General features: G+C 33.8%; 1 protein-coding gene across 1 annotated transcript; it reads left to right on the plus strand.

Moving 5' to 3' along the window:
• The first annotated feature begins 1,630 nt into the window (after window positions 1–1,630).
• On the plus strand, window positions 1,631–27,875 carry LOC111514551 (TBC1 domain family member 15/17). Its single transcript, XM_074176098.1, has 9 exons — window positions 1,631–2,509; window positions 3,994–4,238; window positions 7,063–7,479; window positions 10,443–10,757; window positions 15,032–15,333; window positions 15,411–15,417; window positions 24,659–24,941; window positions 25,101–25,563; window positions 26,727–27,875. The coding sequence occupies exons 1-9, from the start codon at window positions 1,873–1,875 to the stop codon at window positions 27,658–27,660; spliced, it is 3,603 nt and encodes a 1,200-aa protein (XP_074032199.1). The 5' UTR covers window positions 1,631–1,872; the 3' UTR covers window positions 27,661–27,875.
• Window positions 27,876–27,969: the final 94 nt, after the last annotated feature.

The raw sequence follows: 27,969 nt of genomic DNA on the forward strand, positions 1-27,969 counted from the left end.
AGCAACAGCTACTTAACCAAATACATAGTGGGGATAGGCCTTACGGAGATCTAGCTGTCATAGTTTTAGACGCTGCTGATTTAGCAATACCAAAAAACATTCGACTCTAGGAACAAAACCTCGACATCACTGATGCCTCTCTCAGTATCCCTCCTTCAACAATTCAGCCTCTTACCTTCCATCTTATCCTTATCTCCATCTAACATACAAACCATATCCAAATTCCTGATTGCATCCATTATAAAGCTGTAATTATCAAGTACTAACCTCTCCTAACCTAATACTTGTGTGCATGCAGTGCTTCGCCAATCATGACCTGATCGTAGCGTCCATACACGTAACCGTAGTGCATCACCTCATATTAGTGCTCACACTCTAGACTCTAGTGCATCGGACATTGCTTGTTAATTGACTTTAAATTACAGTTGAACTTTGTTTTAGCGCAAACCCAGGTCGGGTTTGGGTCCGACTCAGATTCACTTCGTGTGGACCTCACCTGTGGTAGCAAAATGTTTCCGGAACACCTGGGTGGATAGCCCTGGCAGCTGAAGCCATTATTGGAAAATAATAAGAAGAACAGCAATGAAGGAGTTTTAGTTAATTGATGTAAATATATTCTGTTTTCATTTCTATCATCTTATTTGTCAATCAAAATTGATTTTGTTCCATTATTTATTTTGTGTATATCATCCTGGTGACTATATATAAAATACATGCATTTTTTAACGTTTTTGTACTAATCTTGTACTTGCAACTCTTTATTCATAAATTTTTAAAATTAATGGACTTGTAGTGCCATCTATTTGAATAATTCTGAAACTTTACGAAAATATAAAAGGAGTTTTCTATTTTGACGATATTGAAATTTGACATAGCCGTCCCGATATGACATCTACCGGACATATTGAAACTGTGCCAAATGGTAAAACAAAGTCCTATCAGCTTTTTTCATGTATGTATTGTGGTGGTGTTTTGTACTTTCCGTGAGTAAAGTAATTTATTTTACGTATCCATCAGGTTCGCACCAAAAAAACAGTAATCTCACAAATACTCAATTAAATAACTTGAAACAGAAAAACCACGAAAAATAAACATACGGTGTTTAAAATTCAGTTATTCCGAAGAGCTGTTTACTGTTTAAGTAGCGTCATCATCGGTAGAAAATATTCCCATTAGAAAAAGCAACGAACAGTCGGCAATGCTGCCCTACACTGATCCGGTTCCGAGTTTCCCTTTCTACTGAGTCAATGTAATACAAATCATAAAATTGTGAAACAACAAAAATTAATTGCACTCCGGGGCAACTTCATTGATTCCAGTAGCGCATTCTGCTTTTTCAGCTGAGTCAATTGTGAACTCAAAAGATTTACGAGAGCCATGTTCACTGTGTACTGTTCAAAACAGTATACAGTGCACAGCTAATATAAGAAATGTGATACAGGTTACTTAATAATTGATAACTCCTTCTTTGAAAATGATTCTCAAACACATAACTTTAATAAACCAAGACAAATGTCTGTCTCTCAATACTATTTGTTTGTGTTCTGTGTCAGTGTCTACTGCCAAAACACAGAAAACTTAGTGTTTTGTGGTCAAAAATAGAAATTTTATATTTTGAATTGACATCATCTTTTACAATAAAAAGTCTATGATTGACTAATAAAAAGTAACACTGTAATGTTTTTTTGAAATTTTTTGAGTTGGATATAAAAAACATATAAGTTTTCATATAGATGTTTTTTGAGAAAAGATTAAAAATAAGAAAACTCTCAGAAGAAAACCAATCCTCTGCATCGAGTGTTTGGCAAGTGATGTGACTCGCATCTTTGTTATTTATTGGGATGATCATTATTTAGAATATTCATTTTCACAATGGAAGATAATGTCGAAGATCAGTTAGAAATATTTTGTCAGGACGGAGTCCTACTGAAGCAGGCCCCAGCTACACATATCTGTTTTTTAAATTCCATCGGCACGTTGTGTCTTTCGGAATCCCCAAACTCCAGCCGGAAGAGATATATCGAGTGGAAACCCAATGATGTCACAATAGACTCCGACATACAGGATCAAGAATGGACGTTAGTAAATACAGTTCGGAAAAGAAACAGAACGTTAAGCGGAAATTATCCCCCCGATTTTCACAGTCGCATAAAGTCTATCAAGTTCAGCTTCCAGGACGTAAAGAGTTTTCGAGTATCAAACAAAAACAGACAAATGACATTTTATGACGGTCAGTCAGAAGTGCTGTGTGTATTCGGGTTTCAGCATGGCAACTGTGAAGGCCTGCTCATTCGTTTGAAAGCTTTGTTCAAAACATCAGTTTCCAGACGAGACAAACAACTTCACATCATTTATGATGCAACTCATCCTGAATTTGCCAAGATTGAAAAATCCTTCGCTGAACTCAATATTCAGTCAGATCCCTACACACTGTGGAGTGTTTTGAAAAATATCAAGGATAACCCTTATGAAGCCACTTTTGAGGCCTTTGCCAAATTTTCAGATTACGGTAAATATTTATATTACTTTTTTTATAATAGAACAAGAAAAGAAATAAAAATTTTCCATATTTGTTATCGATCACATCACATATCTAATTTGAAAATTGTTGTTGCAAAATAGAAAATGATGCAGATTTACATATAAGTATAATCTATGTCTTTGCCTTGTTCAGTACAGATAAGCCTTGAGAAGCTCTTGTTTACTGATAACCTCAAACCCTTATATTTTAATAACAAACTATACATTTTCTTCAAATATATTATCTCAATCAGTCAATCAAAATATGCTCTATTGTCCAAGAACCTCCTGTAAAAACATATTGGCACAACCCTCAAACAGTTCCTTCATTTTACATAATTTTGATTATCATCAATGTTCAAAAAAGAAGAAAATAACCTGAGTGAAAGATGTGTTCTACACAAATACAGTACGAGAAATAGTGAGAGCATCCACCTGCCATACTCAAGATTGAGCATTGGTGAGGACTCTCACATATTCCAAGGAATCAGGTGCTATAACCTACTTATGAATATATTCCCGCACTTAAGCTTAGCGAGTTCAAATGTGTTGAAGGATAATCTGACTCGTTATCTAATAAATCAATCATTTTACTCCATTGAAGAGTTTTAGATGCTATATTGTAGTGATTTTTAAAATCTTATGTATATTTCTTATACATTGAAGAGTTTTTAGACGCTACTTTGTAGAGAATTATAATTTTTATATTTGAATTGTATATTTCTGTTTTTTTTTGCCTTTTGACTAGTCCTATAATTTTTTTGCATGTATCTATCTATTCTCTCGTATGTATATATGTAAATTCGTTAGTGATGAATAAATAAATTCTAATTCTAAATTTTAATATAGTCATATCGATGAAACTTGTTATATGAAATTGAAAAGTGATCTTATACCAGGAGTCCCAAAATTATAGAAACTGGCATAACTATCACCAAATGTATTTTTAATAAAACTGTTCAGAAAAAATGATTTTTTTTCTTGTCTGATGTAATTAGATTCATCCTTGACCATTACGCTCAATATGACTTCTATGGTCAACCCCATAATCATACAGGTGGTTAAGACCATAAAAATAAATAAAATTTTCCACCCTTTTGAAACCCATGGTTAAAAATATGGGTTTTCATTCAAAACGATTATCTTGACCTTGATATAGCCATTGAGGTAATGGTCAAGGTAAAATCTGAAGAACATCAAACCAGATGATGAAAGTTGGAAAATAATTAATGAGTTGAAAAATAAACTAAATTTCAAAAGAGAAGAAGTGAACATATCACTTCATCTTTTCAAAACGCCAAATTGGTTGGTGAAATGCGCATCCAGAAGAATGTTGCAGTTCTGGTGTTTGGGAAAAGTGCTTGTTTTGGATTGATGAAAATTATTGTTATTTTATACTGTATCATGAATAAGATTTTTTCTTCCGCCAATGAAATATATTTTTTACCATTATTATTAAATTTATTATTTCAGTTTATAGGCACCCGGGCCAAAGAGAAATAGAAAATGTTCAACCTCAAGCATTGAGTCGCAGCCCAAGTCATTCTATACAAACAACAACACATTCACAAGGAGATTACGAAGTGATAAACAAAGTGCCTGAACGGAAAGACTTTCCTCGCTTGAGGCCCCTCACTCAAGAACAGTGGTCTGGTCATTTGAACCACGAAGGAATGATTGAAGACGTTGAGTCGGTCAAGAATTTGATATTCAGAGGGGTATGTTATATTTTTATTTATGATTATGGTTGATTAACATTTCCAGTATGATGTCGTAAATCATTTCAAATGTATATTTTACTCATCTTCCTATATGATTTATTTTTTTGACAAATTATATCAAGATTTATACACATGCATAGTAGTTATATTTGTCAAATTCAACCAAGAAGGGATTGCACTGTCTAAAAAAAAGCATGTATGTGGATTGATGAATGCCAAAATCTACTTTTATTCATTGCATATTCTACCAAATGAGAACTATTATTTTTTTTTCTCGTAACACCAACAGATTGTTGAAATAAAATGAGTATTGAATGTGTCATAACATGAAACATGTCTTCTGTGATATAGCCAAAGCATTTGATTGTGTGAATCATAAAATTCTTTTGCGGAAACTCAGTAGATACGGTATAACTGGAATAAGTCTTAAATGGTTTGAGTCATACTTAGCAGATCGCACCCAGATGGTCAAAACCACTTCATACTCAAATGAAGGTAAAATTACTTGCGGCGTCCCACAAGGTTCGGTACTGGGCCCACTTTTATTTTTAATTTACATTAATGACCTATCGTCTATAAACAAGGAAAATTCACTTTATTTGCTGATGATACTATAATTTTATGGCATGCTCCTAACAACCATACGTTGTATGAAGTTATTGAGAATGACATCACGATAGTGAAGGACTGGTTTGACTCAAATCTCTTGAGCTTGAATTTATCAAAAACAAAAGTAGTGTCCTATCGTTGCCAGATTCCAGCCGTACATCTAAATAATATTCAAATAGATAACGTACCAGCTTCTAAATTCCTTGGCTTGTTCATTGACAATAGTTTAAAATTCAACAATCATGTAGATACTTTGAAATCGAAGCTCTCCTCTGGATGTTATGCCATACGAGTAACTGCATTTGAGCTCGGATCTGCAGAAGCTAGAATGGTTTATCATTCCCTTTTTGAACCACACCTCCAATATGGTATTTGCTTTTGGGGTGTGTGTTCTACCACATGCCTTCAATCAGTATTACTAATACAAAAACGTGCAATACGATGCATATGCAAAGCCAAGCCTAGGGACTCTTGTCGACCTCTTTTTGCCTCTAACAAAATCCTAATGAATTTCACTAGTTCGGACTTCCATTGTCTATTATATAAAATGATTTGAAATCCCTGAAACAAGTAAAAAAGAATAATTAAAAAAGAATAGTTGAAAATAACAATTATATTAAGCAACAATAAACCTGAAATGAAATGATAGTAAAATAACCTACAAGTAAAAAAAATATAATAATTGAATAAATAAAAATTAAAGGAATGCAAAAAGAAAATAATAAAAATAAAAAAGTGTAGAGATTCCAAGTCACGTTAGTTCACGACGTTTCGATTGTTGGTATCTACAATCGTCTTCGGGTGATGACTGGACTGATTCCTCCGAGAGATGACTATTTTATAGGTCGTTGAAATACTTTCACTTTCTCTACTTTCCATTTTCCGCTTCACTGATTCCGTGAGAGATGACCGATTTGGCGGGAGTTGGCGGGAGTTGGCCAAATCGGTCATCTCTCACGGAATCAGTGAAGCGGAAAATGGAAAGTAGAGAAAGTGAAAGTATTTCAACGACCTATAAAATAGTCATCTCTCGGAGGAATCAGTCCAGTCATCACCCGAAGACGATTGTAGATACCAACAATCGAAACGTCGTGAACTAACGTGACTTGGAATCTCTACACTTTTTTATTTTTATTATTTTCTTTTTGCATTCCTTTAATTTTTATTTATTCAATTATTATATTTTTTTACTTGTAGGTTATTTTACTATCATTTCATTTCAGGTTTATTGTTGCTTAATATAATTGTTATTTTCAACTATTCTTTTTTAATTATTCTTTTTTACTTGTTTCAGGGATTTCAAATCATTTTATATAATAGACAATGGAAGTCCGAACTAGTGAAATTCATCACGAAACATTGTCAATCACCTTCAAACAAAATCCTAATGGTCTCCCTATTTATATACGAGACAATCTGCCTTGTCTTCAAAAATAGGGTATTGTTTAACAACTTGGACGCGCCAATGTATCAAACCAGGCAAAGATTCAGCTTTAAATTACCGCTGCCTTCTTCGTCGCTAGTTAAAGATTCCATTATTTACAATGGTCTTCAAATGTTCAATCACCTTCCTCAAGCTATAAGAACCATAAATGACCTTAAAGCTCTTAAGAAAGAGTTGAAAGACTTGCTCTCTGGGAGACCTTATTATAGCTTAGCAGAATTCTATGATGATACTTTTAATTGAGAAGACTAACTGTAATATCTACGGTATTTTATTGATTTCATTTCATTCAATTTAGTTTAAATTGATTTATTTACATTTTGTTGACCATGTTCTTATATCCTGAACGTTTGTTATTATTTACATGTCTCTTTTCAGTTCATGTTATAACCTACTTTTAGTGATTTTACTTTTGTGATTTCATGTATATGTTATTTATATTTCGCACAAGGCTCTGTCAATAAGAATTTATTCTTCAGACAATAAAGTATATTAAAAAAAAAAAAAAAAAAATTAATAACGCATCACAGCATAGATCATAGTATCAACGAATTAAGTTAACAGATGTGTGTTCTACAGTTGTTGAAAATGATATAACTGGTTATTCAGCACTAGTCTAATTCACCATAAGATAATTGAAAGGTATCGCACTTGAAAATTTTGTCAATTTCAACTTAAAAAGTGAACTATAAAATTTTTAATAGATTTAAAGGCAAATAACTCGAAAATGATGAAAAACACTAATTTCCATTCCACAATCTTTTTCAGGGAATTACGCCCAGTTTAAGGAAGGAAGTCTGGAAATTCCTCTTGGAGTACTATCCTTGGTCGAGCACCGAAGCGGAAAGACAGAAGCTCGTTGTAGCCAAAAGCAACGAGTACTACATCATGAAGCTGCAGTGGAAGCGCATGACAAAAGTGCAAGAAGAGAACTTTTCAGACTATCGAGAGAGAAAAAACCTGATAGAGAAAGACGTGAATCGAACCGATAGAAACGTAGACTTTTACGCAGGTGATGACAACGCCAATCTGCAAACTCTGAATGACATCCTCATGACTTACCTCATGTACAATTTTGATCTGGGTTACGTGCAAGGCATGAGCGACTTGCTCTCTCCGATCCTGCAGCTTTTGGAGGATGAGGTGGAATCGTTTTGGTGCTTTGTGGGCTTCATGAATATTATGGTAAGAGAATACATCAGTTGACGTAAACAAAACATAAATTTTCTACTCGAGTCGTTACTTTAACATTTTTAGAATAAAATTTATAGAAAAATTCACATGTCATTATATACTCCACTATTGAATAAATCGCTTCTACTTTTAGTACTAGTGCTAGTACTTTTTTGATACATTTTTTTTGTTTTTGTTAACATTTTCTACAACATGGTTAATGCTTCCGCTTTCAGTGTCACTATTTTTCGAGTTTGAAGGTCTTTACTCAGGATGCATAAACCTCTGAAGAAGCTAGCCACTCGCGCTAACGAAACGTCAGGAAGAAATTCCAAAAATCGACGGTCTTCAGACCTGAAAAAAAGGAAACATTTTTTTACTCTGTAATCCTGGATAATTCATTCAGAATTGTTATCTTGAATCTTGGTATTTTATCGAAATGAATTCAAACCACTACATCTGTATATACCTTAGCTGATCAAACGTCTCAACAACTTATGATATGCAACAAACAATTTTTGAGCCAACAAGGATAACAAAAAAAACTCGAACACTTCTAGACAACATTTTTGTCAGCACAAAAAAAACATATCGATCTAAAGTTTTGAATACTGCCCTGTCTGATCATGAAGGACAAGTTATAACATTAGATATTTCAAATGAGGAAGGGCATAGTACCACACAACTCAAAAGAATATTTTCTAGGGCGAAAATGGAGCAATTTCGAATAGAATTGACCTCCATGAATTGGCAAGAAATACTTTCTACCGACGACCCAAACATAGCATATGGCATATTTTATGACCTAATCAAAAATCTAGTTAACATTATTTTCAGGCTGAAAAAATGCTCGAGAAATGTTAGAGACTGTAAAAGCTGGATGACCAGTGGCATTAAAATGTCCTGCAAAAATAAAAGAAAACTTTATCAGATGAAACTCCAAGGAAAAATTCCACAAGACTATTTACATAAATATTGCAAAATACTTAAAAAAGTGATTAGAGAGTAAAAAAAATTGTGTGACAACCAGTTTATTAATAACGCTACCAATAAAGGGAAAGCAGTGTGGACATTGGTACAAAAGTACACAGGGAAAACAGAAAAGAAGAACGTTTCAATTCTAAGAAATATTGATAAAGAAGAAAAAGATAAAAAATTAATCTTAAACAAAGTAAATAACTTCTACATAAATCAATGTTCTAAGTCTATCGTCATGACAACAAATGAACATACAAGTTTACATCCAATAAATATAACCCTATTTCTTGCACCAACAACTGAACATGAAGTAATCTCTACAATAATGTCACTAAAAAATCTAAAATCGGTTGGCTATGACGAAATCCCGGTAAAACTCTTGAAATATGTTGCACGTGAACTATCAACACCCCTAGCAATTATTATAAACATGATGCTTAATAAAGGAATATTTCCTGACAAATTAAAAATAGCTCATATAAAAGCAATCTTCAAAAAGGGTGACAAGGATCAAATAAAAAATTACAGACCTATAGCATTACTATCAAATATTAGTAAGATTTTTGAAAGAATCATATATAATCGCCTTATATCCTACCTTGAAACATTCGAACTATTAAGTGATACACAAAACGGTTTTCGAAAGGGTAAATCGACAACAAGAGCAATATATCAAGCTTTATGTTCAGTCATAAATAGTCAAAACAACAAGAAACATAGCTTAATGATTAACTTAGATCTTTCAAAAGCTTTTGACAATGTCAATCATAAAACATTGCCAAATAAACTTGAGGCTTATGGAATCAGGGGAACCTCAGCTAACTTGATAGAATCATACTTATATAATTGAAAACAGTACGTGGTCGAAAAATGTCACATCACAAATGAGGTTATAAGGTCTGATGAACTAACAATAATTAGAGGGGTACCACAAGGATCAATTCTAGGTCCATTGCTGTACATTCTCTATACCAATGAACTACAAATGGACAACAACTTAAACACTATACAATTTGCTGATGACACAACCGTTATCCTTGAAGAACAAAATGGAGATGACTTGGAAAGAAATGTGTTTGATGCTTTAAGTACCCTGGAAGCTTGGTTTGCAGAAAATCACCTAAAGCTGAACCCTAATAAAACACAGGCAATCAAATTCTCACAGTCAGCTGAAAATGATTATACTTTTTCGGATGGTAAATCAACAATAACAACTAGTAAAAGTTCAAAATTCCTGGGAATTGAGCTAGATTTTAGACTGGATTGGAAATCTCATCTGGATACTTTGTCAGAAAATGTTGCAAGGCATTGCTATGCCCTAAGAGTCATCACTAAAACAATAAATGTTCAAGCGTCAATGTCTGTCTATTATGCACAAGTCCACTCAAGACTTAAATACGGCTTAATTTTTTGGGGTGCATCTGTGAACGTTAAAAAAATTTTTTCACTTCAAAAACGTTGCCTAAGAATTATTTATAAATCCAAACAAACTGATAGCTGTAAACCTTTATTCATAGAAAAGAAAGTACTGACCCTATACAGTCAGTATATTCTTGACAGCATAATGTTTATTAAAAGCAATCCAAAGCTTTTTAACGACTTTGATAAAGCACACATCTACCCAACAAGAAATAAAGCAGATTTGGTTACTAATATTCCTAATTTTACTTATATTCAGAAAAATATACCGTATACTCTAATAAAAATCTATAACAAACTTCCAAATTCACTAAGAAGCCTCTCTAAAACAACACTCAAAAATAAACTTAAAAACTTTCTTCTAAATAGAGCATACTACTCAACTGATGAATATTTTAAAGATACCATCCCTTCAGATTTTACCTGCTAAAATGTCTCACATTTAATTGATTTCAATTTTTAAATGTTTTTAACTGTATATTTATTACACTGACATGTTCTACGCTCATCTGGGCATTTTACTTCATTGTAATTGAACAAATAATAAATTAAAAAAAATAAATATCTGATCATTGCAGAGTCGAAACTTTGACATAGACCAAGCTGGAATGAAAGATCAACTCAACAACCTCCGAACCCTTCTCGCTTTTGTCCAACCTCAACTCGTCAGTTATATGGATGCCCACGAATCAGGCAACATGTTTTTCTGTTTTCGCTGGCTGCTGGTATGGTACAAGAGGGAACTCAGCCAGGAGGACGTGATGCGCCTCTGGGAGGTTATGTGGACCGGATATCCGTGCGAGAATTTCCACTTGCTAATTGGCGTTGCCATTTTGGAATCGCAGAAGAGACAGATCATGGAAAATAATTGTGGGTTCAATGAGATATTGAAGGTATGTTCGTTGTTTTGCTAAATGTTGTTACTTTCAAAACTAGACTTTCTCCACAAATTTAAACAATATTTTTTTCTTCAAGAATCAACTCTGATTTATTTGTAATGATTTTTCACATAAAAAAGATACTTTGTTTAGCAAACTTTCTCAGTTTTTTTCCCCAAACCAATACAGATTTCATCAAAAACTGTTAATCTCATTTTTATTATCGAACATGTTCAGATCGATATTTTTCACAACTCTAAAAATTTTTCAAAGTGTGTTTGTGTGTGTATAATTATGTATAAGTTGTGTATGCTGTATATACAAAATACTGATAGTAACGCTTTTTTTCTCAAAAAAAAATACATGTTTTTGATGGAGAATTATACATGTTGACTCAACTTGAAATTCAGAAACTATCTGGATTATAATGCTTCAAAGCATCTTCTACGATCTTTGCTGCAGCGACCTCTCAAAACCATACCATATTTCGAGTGATTCAGAGTGCCTCTAAATAGGTGTGACCAAAATTTCATGAAAAAATATTCATTATTAACAAAGTTATGACAACTCAAAAATTCGAAAACTCGCACAGCTAACAGTCACAATATATCCCTTTTTTTATGATTTCAACAATAAAGTGCTGCTAGATGAAAAAAAAAACGAATAGCTTAAATATTTTTAATGAAAATAACGGATTTACATTCACACAATTCAACTAACAATGAAGCAAAAAATTTAATAAACGTAACTAATAACTAATTATTGAAATGTTTCTATTCAGTGCAACAATTAATTCTAACTCATATTCTAGTAACCTCTACTAATCCACCACGTATTTCGATACATGTGTCGTAGCACTTACGAATGTTCCTGATTATGTTGCTTAGTTCTTGAGGGCTAATATCTGCACATACCTGTCGAATTCTTGCACAAAGTTCATTTCTTTCTCTTGAGCGGTTTTTGTAAACCTTTTGTGTGAGAAGTCCCCAGAGAAAAAAGTCCAAAACTGTGAGGTCTGGAGATCTGGGTGGCCACTCTATAAACGGACTACCACGGCCTATCCATCGGTTTGGAAAATGTTCGTTAAGCCTTTGCCTCACAGCTCTGGCATAATGAACTGAACACCCATCTAACTGGACAATTAAATTTGATCGTTCATTGATTGGCAGCTGGTGAATAGCATCCCAAAACTCTGTGTTTAAAAATTCTAGAAACCTCTGCGCATTAATGTTTTCCTCAAAAAAGAAAGGACCAATAATTCGTTCGTTTAATATCCCACACCAGACGTTGATTTTTTGGGAATACTGACTTTTACAGTTAATTACCCAGTTAGGATTATCCACTGCCCAATAGCGACAATTCTGTGATGACACTACTCCATTTGTAGTGAAAGTGGCTTCGACGGTATATAAAATATTTTTTAGGAAATTTCTATTGTTTAAATATTCCCCTTGGGCCATAAACAATATTCCAGGCGTCTTGCTTCGTCGCCTTTTTGAAGTGTGTGAAAAAATTTTGGCTTGAAAGGTTTAATATTCTTCGCCTTGAGACATTTCTGAATAGTTTCTCGTGGAATATTCAAATCTAAAGTGGCATTCCTTATACTGGCATTAGGATTATTTCCGAAATAATCTAAAATGATTTGATCATTCCTGTCATTCCTGTTTCGTCTTTGTACAGGATTACTTTTTAACATCATTTTTGATACTGCACCAGTTTCATTGAATATTTTATTTATTTTATTTACCGTACCGCAGCTAATACGAGGATGATCTGGATGTCTCTCATTAAATACTATACAAACCTCTCTAGCATTTCTAACGTCATCTCCCGAAAGGCGTACAATTTCAATTTTCTCTCTTACGCTCAATCTTGCAGCCATGACACAAAATGATTCGAAGAACTGTAAGGTGAATATTGTTGACAATAGTGCACTTAAATCTTTCACAACTAAGATTTAAATTGAAATATTAGGTCTTAGTTTTAGTTAATTTGCGTGAAAACTTGAATGTAATTCCGTTATTTTCATTAAAAATATTTATGCTATTTGTTTTTTTTTTTTCATCTGGCGGCACTTTATTGTTGAAATCATAAAAAAAATATTCTCATGGCTATACCTGTTGATATACGGTGTTTTTTGTAACTGTTAGCTGTGTGAGTTTTCGAATTTTTGAGTTGTCATAACTTAGTTAATAATGAATATTTTTTCATGAAATTTTGGTCACACCTGTTTAGAAGCACTCTGAATCCAGTGGCGTAGTGATTTTTTCAATAAAAAAATCGCTAATGAAAAATCCAGATTTTCGACTAAGAAAAAATATCGTACTATGCCTTGAAACTTTAATAAAGATTTCAAATTTTGTCCCAAGGTAGACCTTTTAGTACTTGACATTTCAAAAAAAAAAATATTAAAATCGGTTTACAACATCAAATTAGGGGGGTGTTTCCATTAAAAATGAGTCACACTGTATGATCAGAACAACTTTGATGACTGTGTCGGTGGGAGATACATACATAATACAGTAAATAACATTTTCACAACTCAATTTGTAGGGACTTCAGGAGGGATGCCTGTTTCGAAATTTAATTTGAAATATTCATATTTCAAATCAATTTTTTGCCTCTAAGCTATATCCAATTCTGTATCTCTAAATATCGATTATCTACTGAAGGAAGTGGTTATCTCTAGACATCATACACTCAAATTAGGTGTTTGATTGTAGGCTTCTAAAAGTATCAAATTTCAAAACAACTCTCTCCTATTCAATTGTGGTGAATAGTTTCAACGTTAACTTTTGAATCCAAAAACAAGCACTTTCTCCAATAACCAGAACTTTGATACTCTTCTCGATGCACATTTCACCAACCGAGTTGGCATCATCATTCTCCAACTCGGTTAGTAAAACGCGCGTCGAGAATAGTATTAAAGTTCTGACGAGTGGGAACTGTATCGTTTCAGCATGCGATTCTTCAATGTGTACAGAATGTCCCCAAAATACGTCATTTGAAGAACAGGACAGTTTAACGGGGCTCTATCGTTTTGACGGGCGATTCTTCAATATGTATGGGATGTCTCATTCACGAAAAAACATTACAGTTTAACGGGGCTCTATCGTTTTAGCATGCGATTCTTTAATGTGTACAGGATGTCTCAAAATACGCCATTTAATAAAAAAAACGTCGTTTCTGGCTCAAAATCCAATGCTTCTCCTCATGGAGCTTAAGTTTAGTCATTTTAAGACCTCGTAGCGGAACTTTGTGGAATACCCAACTCAAGGTAGATGTGACGTGTGTAAGAGTTATATATGATGCAATATTATATATTCGGATCATCACGCACAGCACGCTAAATGAAAGGAGAAGAAATGTAGAATTTATCGACAGAGAAAAAACAAAGATTGCGGTCAGAAGGGCACTAAGCCACATTTTCATTAACCAAGTTAGCATCATCAGGAGGAGTTAACCAGATAAAGGTAAACATAACAGAAAAATTCATATAGGAGGGTCGTTTGAGAAAGAAATGTGGTAACGAGGATCTAGGAGAATATAATGCGATAAAATGTTCAGTTTTGTCTTGAAAAACGCATTGAAAATTTTGCAAAATTTCGATGCGTTAAAGTAGACAGTTTTGTCATTTAAATCGCATAAAAAAATGCATTTTTTAAAGTCTCATTTCTTCTAAAAACACATATGATTTGCATTGTAATGCGTCACGGAAAATGATGCAGAAATGACATGAAAATCGCTTCAAAAAAATGTCAAAAATTTAGCGCGATAAAACGTACATTTATGTTTCGATTATCGTATAAAATATTTCGCAAAATCTCAATGCGTTGAAACAGTCAATTCAGGAACTCCAATCGTTTCGAAAAAACGTTATTTTTGCCACACATTTTCCAAACAAATAACGCATGACAGAAAGATCGAAAATCGTGTATGGTATGAACTAGAACCGATTTTTCGGTTCCAATCAATTTTCGTTTGAAAATACCGACTATCAGCCAATAAAATTCACCTCAAAATTACTATGCAAATTTAGTATTCGAAATATCGAAATCATTTCTTTCATAGCATTATTTAGGATGTTTCGCTAATCAAAATTTTATGCACATCAACTGCTTTCAAAAAACGCTACATATTTTCAAAAAATAGGAATATCGTCTAACAGAAAGGTAGTAAACTGTAACCACTGTACCAGAGGTTCCAGTTTAACCTTTTTTTTCTAGTAACTTTTGGCTTAGTTTTCTGATTACAGCGATTCAGTTATCGATCCAGTTCTTTTCTTCCAGCATATCAACGACCTGTGCGGCAAAATTGACATGGCCGTGATGCTGAACAAGGCCGAAGGCATCTACCATGAGATCAAAGAAGCAGAACACCTCACCGATCACATACGGTCCATCCTTGGTCTGCCGATTCCCCTCATCCAGAGCTCATCGTCACGCGGTAGTCACGAGCCTTCGCCTTTCGAAGAAGCTATCGCCGAAGAAGGGAGCAATGCGGAGGAGCAGCCGGGTACTTCCTCTGAAAAGATCACCATGGCCTCCGATGAGATATTGTACGAAAAGTCGCTGAGCGCTAATTTTCTGTAGCAAAGGGTCTCTATAATTTTGAGTTTTCAAGCGGAGAGATTTGTAGAACGGAATTTCTATCGAATATTTACAAAAGTCGGAACGTAGGACGTTTTTTAGTGTTGTTAGTTTTATGCAAAATTATTCTGTATTTATGAAACAATGATCAGTTTTTTTAGAATGGAAATGTTCAAACTATCCAATTTTCAACAAAACTCATATTTGGGACGTATTATATCTCTAAAGGCACAGTAGATAATATATTATGTTGCCAAATCTACATTATTATCAGTTGTCTATAAAACAAAACTACTGTCTTTTGCCAGAATTTCAGTATTTGTCAATCTGAAACAATGATTTTATAAAAAACACTGAAGGACAAAAAAAAAGTGTGCGCGTTTCAGAAGAATTATACATTGCAACAGAAGCACGGCACTATGTAAATGGATGAAATTTACAAAACTTCATTAAAAATTCAGGTGTCATTCATAACTGAAGAAAGGCCAAAGATACTCAGTGAAAAATAATATTACATTTCTTATTCCAAATCGAAGTAGTGAGTTGTTTTTGAAGCTTCGATATTTTCTCAGTGTTTCACTTTCACATTAATTCGAAAATCTAAAGATATATTTGAAAAGGTGAAATATTTGAATTGTCACAGTCAGTAATATGACCATAGTCTGTGAAAAATTCAGTGAAACAATTAATAGTATACAAGTCCGGAGATAACTGTGTGAAAGCCATTTTCCAGGATTTTCGGCCGTGGTCTATAGGTTTTCATGCCTGACGTTTCGACTACTACTGCGCTAGACATTATCAAAGGCGATGTTGTAACGGTTGCAGTGCCTGAGTTGTTCTTAATGCAGAAAACTTTGATGTCTACCACAGTGGTAGACGAAACATCAGGCATAAAAACCTACAAACCACGGCCAAGAAACCCGGAAAATAGATTTCACTTGATTAATAGTATTCTTTTTTGGCATCTGCGTCATGTTTTCAAACATCGACCTGATTGTCCCAACAAATGTTATGAAGAACACGCAAGTCAATATCAAAAAATGCAAATGTGACAACACAAAAAAAATACTGGTAATTGTAATATGTAGATATTTGAGTATGTCATTAAAAAAATACATTCTGAATTTATAGCTTTGAAAAAATACTAGTATTGATTCATCTCAGTGAAGAAACTTTGAAGAAAATATTGAAAGTTTGTGTCACTTTATGTTTTTTAACCCATTAACGGCCAAGACATTAGAAATTCGTAATTTAGAAAAAATATTTATTGTGGCACGTTTAGAATACTCAAAAAAAGAACAATTCGTCATTAAAAAAAATATAAACTCACAGTATTGAAAAAAACAAGTGGGTGCGTAAGCGCACCTTTGGCCAAAAATGGTTAAAATAATCGAATGAAAAAAAAAAGAGTAGGTGTCCTATTTCTTCATATGATAATTTTCGAAACAATCTGGGTGCACATGCACTTTGCATTTCCTACATGAATATATGGTGGTACTTTTACAAAATCAACATTTTTTTCTTGAACTGTTGGTATGTCTAATTATCACATGTCCGTAGAACTGGTAGAACTGATTTAGATGGTCTTCCGTACAATATAGGTTGGATTCGGCACCATTCGAGGTTTCATTGGTATTACTTAATTGCCCACTACATTTTAGTAGACTTATTAGCAGTTGAGAACGAAACTCCAATTGTAATATTCTGGATTCATTCGCAATTCTATAAATTTTCCAACTATTTACAACCATACTGTCGATCATATTAGTGAACAATGGCCACTACCACTTTTTTCCTCTTATCCTAATTCGATAGTTGGCAATGCTATTGTCATGGAGGTCTACTCCACCCAAATATTTATTATACTGGTGTATAACATTTGGCTGGGGTATAAGAATCTCTTTATGTTCTTTTCGATTGTAGTGTTTAGCTTGAACAAGAGGGAGAACTTCATACGTATTGGTCACCACAGTTACAACAGAATTGTCATTTCATCGCACAACTAGAACTCCGAGGATGGGATCGAAAGCATAAGTGTAAAAACCTCTTTTCTTTCAAACCATTTTTTTACTATCTTCAACGGGGCATTTAGCAGTGCGATTTTCCCTCACTGTTCCTGTTGCGAAAAATCATTTTTTCTCTCAAGCTCACAAAAATAATTCCGCCGGCACATAAACGACATCAATCGAATCATAATTTTGATAATCCAACTCTTCCTCTAATAAAGCACTCAACTCTTGCGTCCTCAGTGCTCTCTTCATTTTCTATTTCGAAAACGCACTATAAGAATAAATAATGATAATGAAATACCAAAATCTATGCTCGAGTTATGATTCTTACCTCATTTTGACAATTTTTTATAAAAAATTCAAGACATCTTCCCTGCTGATACTGATTCGCACTGAAATAAACTCAATCAAGGCTAATCATCAACTGACCATTGTATCCTGATATTCCTAAACTTGTCAAAACTCGCATACTAGTGCATGAAAATGTTAACCATTATCGGCCAAAGGTGCGTATACGCAACCAACACAAATACATGCAAAAATGTACGACATCCGAAAATATTTACGTAAATGAGAATACACGTTATCATTGAGCATATTTTTCATTACTGTTCAGCACAAAATGAATTTATCAGTTCATATTCAGTATCGAAAAAAAGTGATTTTATTGGAGAATTACCAGAACGGTCAATTTATAACATTTTCAAATTCATTTCAGAAATTGAAAAAATCATGTTTTGGATTGAATAAAAATATTTTTACATTTTCTGGATTATTATTATGAATATTCATCAGAATAAACATAAATAATATTGATCCAAACCACAAAAAAAAAGTGTATAGAAAAGTTGCGTTGACGCACCTTTGGCGGTTAATGGGTTAAATATGGAAAACCTCCAATAAAAAATCGATATACAATTTCCCATATCAAATTTGTAGTGAGCAGCGTTTCAAGTCGATATCAACTCTTTCATGTTTGGAAATGTAAATAATTTCGAACTTCTAGAATAATAACACTCATCGATATGACATTAGAGAGGTTTAATTTGTCAACTATTAGTCTGTAAATTCATCAAAATCAACTATAATTTGTGTCTGAAATGTTTTATGGAACAAACGGGTTTATATTAGGAAACGCAGATGTTCAAACACATTATAAATGAACCCACAAAATGAATACTTTTAATATCACGTCCCCAGTTGAATTTACTGTAGAATATCGTAATAAATTTGATTTTGAGGAATACTTGGTTGGCAAAATGCAGGCAAAGAATTATTTTTTTATTAATTTCTGTTTACCCACCGATGTGTTAATTTGACCATATCAGATAAAGATAAAGTAGTAGCCAACCTTTAAAAAATAAGAATGCTCCAAATAATATTCTTATGCAATATAATTGAATAACAAAATTACATCAGCAATTTGGAGAATGAAAAAAAAGTACTGACAAAATATATTTATTACTTTATTTTATTCTAGAATCTTTATCTTGTTTTATGAAATTGATCGTTGCACCTGAGAAATGATGATGGAAATAGATCAGAATTTCGATTGTAAGAATTCTTCAGATGAATATTTTTTTTCAAGGTTGTGGATCCGAAAAACTCGCCTGTCTCAATTATTCACTTATAATAGCGTAATTAATTGTTTTTCTCGCCCTGGTTTGCAACAATTCAAACAACCCAATAGTGGTGAAAGCAATTTTTCAACATCACTGATACGTGGCAATTGAATGGATTTTTTCAAAAGTATAAGCCATTCAGTTCAAAAGTATATTTACATTATGCACTAAGTACTATTTCAATCTTGTTGTTCTTTTATATTTGTTCATTGTTAGTCACTATTGTATCAAGAGTAATTTAATTGAGATTTTTTTAATAAAAATTATTTTACTATTACCCATATTTATTTAATTCACCTGAATTTTCATTGTTATTTACCGATTGGCGGACTCTGGATGGTAGCTTTCATTTCAGAACTGTCTGAAATTTTGAGAACCAAACTAAAAAAAAAAGGGTATGGAACACTTTTGAAACAAAGGAAGAAATACACTTTTAAATAACTCTATTCAAAAACGCACAAATTTCCTTTGAGTTATAAACCGAAATGAAAAACTCTTTCAAGACAACTACTCTCGCATGAACATTGAATTGAACAAAATTCAGTTTGTACTAAGTTACTCATATTGGTGAATATTCAGAATGTTGTCAGCAGATTTTGAAACAAAAATTATTCGTAATTATGTATAATGATAAGTAGGACACGATTCTCTACCTTAATTCCGAAATTATCACCGCCCAAAGATCAAAAGAAGGTCATATTCCACCTTCATTCTTCTCACCAAGAGATGCTGTTAGATGAACGAGAAACATCTGCGAGACTAAACTCTGTAAGGTATCTTGCATAAATGTCTGTCAGATATAATTCAATATCCCACGTTTTCTTCATCCCCTGGAAATCATCATGTTTTTTTCAATCCAGAAATAAAATGTGGGAAACTTCCAAAAGAAAAAAGGAAGCAAGTTATGGAAACCCCCTTAGTATCACTTCATTTTGTAAAACTTATTTTTTTTGTCTTCTTTTCTGGTACCTCTTCCGCGGTATCGGTTGTTAGAACCTTTGCATAGTCTTCCAGGAGTCAATTATTGGAATATTGGGTTAGCTATAAAACTCCAGTCAAAAATCACAGGAAGATTAAACAAATAGTAAAACACATTTTGAAAACACAACTGACGTATTCAAAAAACACTTTGTGAGATTTTCACCAAACGGTTTTACAAAAACGTAACACGAGTTTCGCCATACAAGGGCTTCCTCTCCGAAATCGGAAAATATCAATGGTCACTTTTCTAAACAATATACGGTTGATTGATCCCAAAGTTTAGATGAAATAAATATAATTTAAAAAGACTAAGAAACGCACTTTCATAGCATACGAAATGAAAAATAAATACATTTTAAAAAACACATGCAAGTAACAGTTTATTGTGACTATCCATGATTATAATTATACAATTTTCACAATATAAATTTAATTCAAGAAGCGTTTTGCTACCGGTAGCTTCATCAATTGGACTGGTATGTATTCAAATTATTTTTCACTAAAAGAAAGTCTGTTGTGTGATATCTCGTTTAGTACGTATTTCAATTCTCTATCCAACACCTTTTTTTGAAAATCAGTTTAGCTGTTCCCGAGTAGTTAACAGTTTTATTAGACGCTTTATATTAGCTTCACCTGTATGCATGTATGTTTGCTTGGAACTTCCAAGATATGGATCTGTATTGACAAAATTATCGACATTTCTTTTGCTTGATCTAATCACACGTTAAAAGGTAAGACCTCGATAGTCCTTAGCTCGCACAACTTTCCCAACTTCTGAGAGTTATCGTTCGTATGGGAGCGACAGCTGATTAACGGAAAAACCATTATATACAAAGGAAAAACAGATTTTTAAACAGATCTATTCGCGGGCAGACAGCGCTGTTCGTAACCTGCTTCATCTATTCGCGGGCAGACGGCGCAGTACGTAACCTGTTTGATCTATTAAGGGGCAGATGGCGGTGTACGTAACCTGCTTGATCTATTCGCCGGCAGATGACGCTGTACGTAACATGCTTGATATATTCGCAGGCAGATAGCACTAAAAGGAACCTGTTTTATCTATTTGCCGGTAGATGCCAGAGTCAGTAATATGACCGTAATATGTGAAAAGTTCAGTGAAACAATTTATAGTATACACGTCCGGAGATAACTGTGTGAAAGCCATTTTCCAGGTTTTTTGGCCGTGGTCTATAGATTTGCATGTCTGACGTTTCGACTACTACTGCGCTAGACATTATCAAAGGCGATGTTGTAACGGTTGCAGTGCCTGAGTTGTTCTCAATGCAGAAAACTTTGATAATGTCTACCACAGTAATAGACGAAAAATCAGGCATAAAAACCTACAAACCACGGCCAAGAAACCCGGAAAATAGGTTTCACTTGATTAATAGTATTCTTTTTTGGCATCTGCGTCATGTTTTCAAACATCGACCTGATTGTCCCAACAAATGTTATGAGAAACACGCAAGTCAATATCAAAAAATGCAAATGTGTGAATACAAAAAAAATACTGGTAATTGTAATATGTAGATATTTGAGTATGTCATTAAGAAAATACATTCTGAATTTATAGCTTTGAAAAATATTAAAAGTTTGTCACTTTATGTTTTTTAAATATCGAAAACCTCCAACAAAAAATCAATATACAATTTCCAATATTAAATTTGTAGTGAGCAGCGTTTCAAGTCGATATCAACTCTTTCATGTTTGAAAATGTAAATAATTTCGAACACTCATCAATATGACATTAGAGAGGTTTAATTTGGCAACTATTAATCTGTAAATTCATCAAAATCAACTATAATTTGTGTCTGGAATGTTTTACGGAACAAACGGTTTTATATTAGAAAACGCAGATGTTCAAACACATTATAAATAAACCCACAAAATGAATACTGTTAATACCACGTCCACAGTTGAATTTACTGTAGAATATTGTAATAAATTTGATTTTGAGGAATACTTGGTAGGCAAAATGCAGACAAAGAATTATTTTTTTATCAATTTCTGTTTACCTTAGCTCGCATAACTTTCTCAACTTCTGAGAGTTATCGTTCGTATGGGGGCGACATCTGATTAACGAAAAAACCATTATATACAAAGAAAAAACAGATGTTTGAACAGATCTATTCGCGGGCAGACAGCGCTGTTCGTAACCTGCTTGATCTATTCGCCGGCAGATGGCGCGACACGTAACCTGCTTGATCTATTGCGGACAGATGGCACTATATGTAACCTCATTGGTATTTCATCACTGGCAGATGGCGCTGTAAGTAACCTCTTTCATCCTTAGACAATGGTATTACTAGAGAATTTAAGAACTCGAACTTTATTATGTTGTTAGAGAGGAATTTTACATTCGTGCGCCGTCTGTAATTCTGGGGCCAGACTAACGGCTAACGTCAATGCCCATTATCGCGAATATTATCTCGATAATTTTTAACGCGTTAACGCAAATTATCGCGTTAAGTCATGGCTACACCTACGGTTAACGTCCATTATCGCGATAATTAATGGCATTTCTCGTTAGTGTGGCCCGAATATCAATGATTTATAATACTTGTGACTAGAACTAAAAAAAAAATATTTTTGACAATAAATCGGACTAAAAAGTGAAAAATAAATAAAGTCTAAAAAAATAAGAATCACGCTTTTATTGCACATGAAAGTAAAAAGTTAAAAACATTTTTTTTACATAAGCTTCAAACAATAACGAACGAAAAATATTAGTAATATTGTGAAAAAAGCGTGGGCGCTTTGTGCCATATTTTTAAATTTTTAGTTCGATGTTTTGTAAAAGCTTGTTTTTTAGTTTTTTAAAACTATATTTATATTCTATCCAAGAAACTGCAAATAAACAATAAATATCATCATTTCAAGAAAAAAAATATTCAAAACCCACTTCAGTTCATTCCAATATATGTTCAACTGATGGTACTTTCCAGCAAGATGAGGCTGGTTCATAAGCGCTAGATAAAAATTATTCAAACTGGTGGTTTGGCGAATTCACTCCCTCAGAATGATCTGGTAGATTACGTAATTTTGAATTTTTTGTGGGGATTTGTTGAATTGAAAATATGTTATGTTACACAACCCCAGTCTATTCCAAAGCTCATGGTTAGAATAGGAGGTGCTTCCCAGAAACAATCCATATAATGTAAGAAATGAATTTGTATAAAAACTTCATTATTATCATCAGGAAGTGAATGATGAGCATATCAAAAATATTGACAGGAATTAACTGGAGTATGTTATTTAGAATTGTTTTTTAATGATATTTGTCGTTTGTTTGCAGATCCTCAAAACTAATATAAAACTTCTGAATACTAAGGAAAGGATCGGTTGATCCGATTTTCAAAAATTCAAAACATACATAATTTCCTCGTTTTTTTGTTAATGCAAAGTATAAATTCTGTTGAAGACAATCTCCTGAGTCCGGTCATGTAAACAAAAAAACCCATTGTTATTTCCTTGGGGCCAGTACTAGAATTTTTCCGTTGATCTCGCAAAAATCGTGTAAAACTTCCCGGAATTCCTCAACATCAAGGAATGTTTGTGAATTTCTCAAATATGTGTATAATGGGTTATTTATCACCTACAAGTCGTCTCATTTCGTCAACATATTGTTGAGTAAACATTTGATGTTCATTAATTAACAGTGATCTATAACGAAATGATAAAGAAAACGAAGCGATGACCACAAAATTCATGAGTAGGGGAGAGGAAGGTCATCCTGTATGTAAGCACATTTAATTCATTCGGTTCATTTGGAATGTTCATGGAAGCTACCAAACAATTTAAAAAAATGTTTACTCGTTTGTAAGTGACGACGACTTTGTTTTTGTAATCTGTGAAAGGTGCCTACCGAGTGAGCTGAGGCCTATAGACTGAGTAATTAAGTAAAAGGTATGTAAACATATTTAATAGAGTTCGAGGAGTACTTAATGAGACTCGGTAATAAATCAGTTAGTTGTGAAAACAAGCATCTATTAGTATGACAAAGTAGAATATGAAAGTACAGGATCGGAGTTAGGAAATGTCAGTGGCGTCACAGCAAATGGTTTGTTCTGGGTATGTAAACGAGATCTGAAAACTCTATTTAGATTTACTACTTCTGTCAAACAAAAACTCGCCTAACAAAGGAAAAAAATCATTAATAACTTTGTGAGTAAATGTATATATGTGAAATCACGAATGATACTTTCATATAAGTACTACAAGCGGTTCCATCTTTACCATACCATAAGGGCATACGGGGTTCATGCCCAGGGCACCCGATATCATTTTCAAAAATGTTTCAAATATCAATTCATTTAATAATACTCGAAGACATGAGTAGAGGAGACATGGTAAATAAAGACACATTTGGAATAATGACCAACATCACTGATAACCTCCCTCGATAAAACCACACAACTCAGTGCATCTCGAACTTCACTATTAAGAACTCATCAGTTGGAGAACTGCGTTTATGTGGAATAAACTTCCTGAGAACATTTTTCCAGATGGATTAAAATACAGCCGTACCAGTGTTTTGTCCTCAAAAATAAACAACACCAAAAAAAAGATTTATAAATTGCGAAAAACCGGGATTATAAGTCATTGTGAATTTGTTGATGATTAAATACTTTATTCGAAACTGTTTTCGATTTCATCTAACAAGCGCTCACTGAAGGACCAATCTATATACGATCGTAACATCATTTCTTTTTCAGATGATTTTCAAAGCGATCTTTCTCATGGGCTTTTTGCCGAGTCTTCAAACGCAGATATATTTTCCTAGCGAGAGCGGTGACCTGATGAATGAAGAGAATGTCGTTGCATTATCGTCAAGACTGAACGTTTCTGAAACCGAACAGAGTTCCATGTACGAAAAATACGTTGATCATCTCATAGCCGCAGGAGTTGCCAGATTGACTCTGGAGGTCAACAAAGCTTTTATTCAAAAAAGGAATACTGAAAAGGATAATATTGTTTTTGCTCCAATGAGCATGGCGGGTGAGTACATTCATCAAAATCCCTTATTCGAATTTATACTAGTGTAAATAAATTTTACTAAGGTTTGATTTGCTGTATTTGAGCTGAGATGTATTTTTTATTAATAAACCTATTACTTTTGTTATTCGTTGTCCCAAGTCTTCACGAATTTCGTTTTAGGAGCCTTAGCTTTATTATTGCTTGGATCCAACGGAAATACATTCGAAGAATTGACTTCAGTATTGGGTCTGACCACTGGTCTAGACATTGGAAGAAAATCAGAACAAGTCCATGAACATCTGGGCAGGATAATAGACAAACTAGAAGCAACATCCGGTATCAAAGTCGGCGAGCAGATCAATTTTGCTCTGGCCGTTTTTGTACAAACCAACTATCCCATCAGAAGTGTTTACAAGGAAACTGCTGAACAGTTGTACCAGAGTGAAGTCCTCAACGTAGATTTTCAATCCAATCCATTTAAATCCCAACAAACTATCAATGCCTGGGTGTCGGACAGAACCAACGGAAAGATTAAGGATATTTTAACCGATGTTCCGTCAGGTGCGACCAAGGTGATTGTTGCAAGTGCCATGTATTTCAAGGCGCAATGGGAAAAGCCTTTCTTTGAAGGAAGCACAGCTAGGTAAATATATCACTGCAGTTTCGTCCTATAAGAACATTTTCAAACGAATACAATAAACTTGCCATAATTATTATTGGGAATTTTGTATCAAATGAGTGTTTCTTTAGACTATAACTACTATTCACATTTAAAATGATAATTAAAAAGTAGATACCTACCTATACATATTTTTATAGATGACTAATATAGAAGTCATACTTGAGTTGGTGTAAATTAAATATGATTTCACTAATCATTATTATTATCTTATGAATATTGATTAGCGTCCGGTACTGTGATGTGAAGTATAATAGTTCGACACGGAATAAAGTTTATTTTGTTGGACAGTTTTTTACAAACGCAAAGAGTTAAATAAAATTTGATAAACGGATATGTTGAGAAATTGAACTGACTTTTAATATACATACGATGTCCATAAACATAGAACGCTATTTTAACGTGCTCAGTTTTGATTAATATTAGGTACCTACCATGAAGTGACTAAAAATATCTTACACTTTAACAAAATCTACTTGAACACTTTTCACATCAAAAATTACATTTAAATGTCAACACAATTGATAAACAAATTTAGTTACTACAGATTGCAGGCTTTGGATATAATAGATACCTATAATAAATTTACTTATCATAATATTTAAGTACATCCTACATCAAAAGCATCAGTATCATAATTGATAATATTTCGGATGTATGCTCAGCATACATATATAGGCTGATGTTTTATTCGTAATCAATAATAACATGTCGGATATGTATCTGTTTTAAAAATGATTATTTTCAAGTTAGTTTATAATTTAAATGAAACAAACTTGGACTTTATATCAGCTCATAAATAACATAAACCTGTCTTCATGGCTATAGTTTATAATTTCTAATTTAGTACAACAATTGTTAGTACTGTTCTAGTAGGTATCTAAGAAGTCCAGGGCTTCTCCAGGTTTAATTTCTTTGTTATGATTTAGCACTATACTGGTTTCGTCAACTAGCATAACATTCATAATTCGCTTATATAATTCATTTTCGTGACACAAAATCTAGCAGTTGCCCAGAGTGCCAAACATACATTTTTTTCTCTGGTTCAGCCCTATAAAGATCGCATATTCAACAACTGCTTCTTACAGACTCAATTCACCCGCAAATATATTTCTTTTCCTTTTCAGACGCCCATTTTACACAAACGGAAGAAAATCCCCAAGTAACGCAGAAGTGGAAATGATGGCTAACGGAGGAGAGTTTCCGTACTACAAAGACCCGAATCTGAAATGCGAAGTACTCGGCCTCCCGTACAAGGGAAACGCGAGCGTCATGTACGTTGTGATGCCCTTCAATTCGGACACGAGAAAACTGAAGGAACTAGAGAACTTGCTAACAGCAGGCGACTTGGAGCGTCTAGCAGATAGCACTGTTTGCACGAGAGCTGTCCTGCTCTTCCCGAAAATGAAAATAGAGAGCACCACAGACCTGAAGGGTGCTTTGAAGCACCTAGGCGTTACGAGTCTGTTCGACCCTTCCCGAGCCAACTTGGCCCTACTATCGCCCGGGGAAGGACTGGTTCCCAGCTTACCTTCGAAGATCTCTGTAGTCGAAAGCAATCCGCTAGCAGCCAACTTGAATCCGGAGGACGAGTCTGTTCTCATCTTCAGCAGATTCGGAAACACGGTCAACTGTTCAAGTATATTCGACAAATCCAGCAACATTTCCACATGCCAAGAAACCGTCAATGGGAATAAAACAGTTACGTATAAAAAATTCGGCACGAAAGTTGGTCTAAGGGTGACTAGGAAAATCGACCAACTCTCCCAAAGGCAGACAGTCGACAATCTCAGGCAAATTATCAATCAGCAGTCGACAGATAATCACTATCAGAATCCCGGTTTGTATGCTGATAAAATCATTCACAAGGTGTATATGGACATCACGGAAACCGGAACCGAAGCGGCCGCTTCCACTTCAGTTGGTTTGTCGAGAGACGGCACCCGAGTAACGTTTCGAGTGGACGTGCCCTTCTTTTTCTTCATCAGGCACGAAGAAACAAAGGCTATCATGTTCTGGGGCTCTGTCAACACGCCAACTCCAAGTTTTGGTAAAAACTGAATGTGTGATGTTTGTCTCTTGTTTTGTGAGTTACACTAGAGATACTTCTGCTAGCAAGGTTCTCATCAACAGAAAAAAAGTGTTAAGAACTTGACTTGGACTTGCAGAAAATTTAGGATGACAAAATGCAAAATTGTGATTGAACTCTCAGTTATTACATTCCATTTCTTTCATTATATTTTCTTGAACTTCATATATTTCCAATATATCTATTATACCGGACAAAAACATTGTCTTATAACACGTGTATAAAATATCTCATATTTTTTTTATTATATACTCGTATGTGTAACGTTTCTCATGAATGAA

This window comes from Leptinotarsa decemlineata, unplaced genomic scaffold (genome assembly GCF_025532065.1).
Source record: "Leptinotarsa decemlineata unplaced genomic scaffold, Ldec_3_MD MMD2_tig00001621_RagTag_RagTag, whole genome shotgun sequence".
NCBI classification, from domain to species: domain Eukaryota; kingdom Metazoa; phylum Arthropoda; class Insecta; order Coleoptera; family Chrysomelidae; genus Leptinotarsa; species Leptinotarsa decemlineata.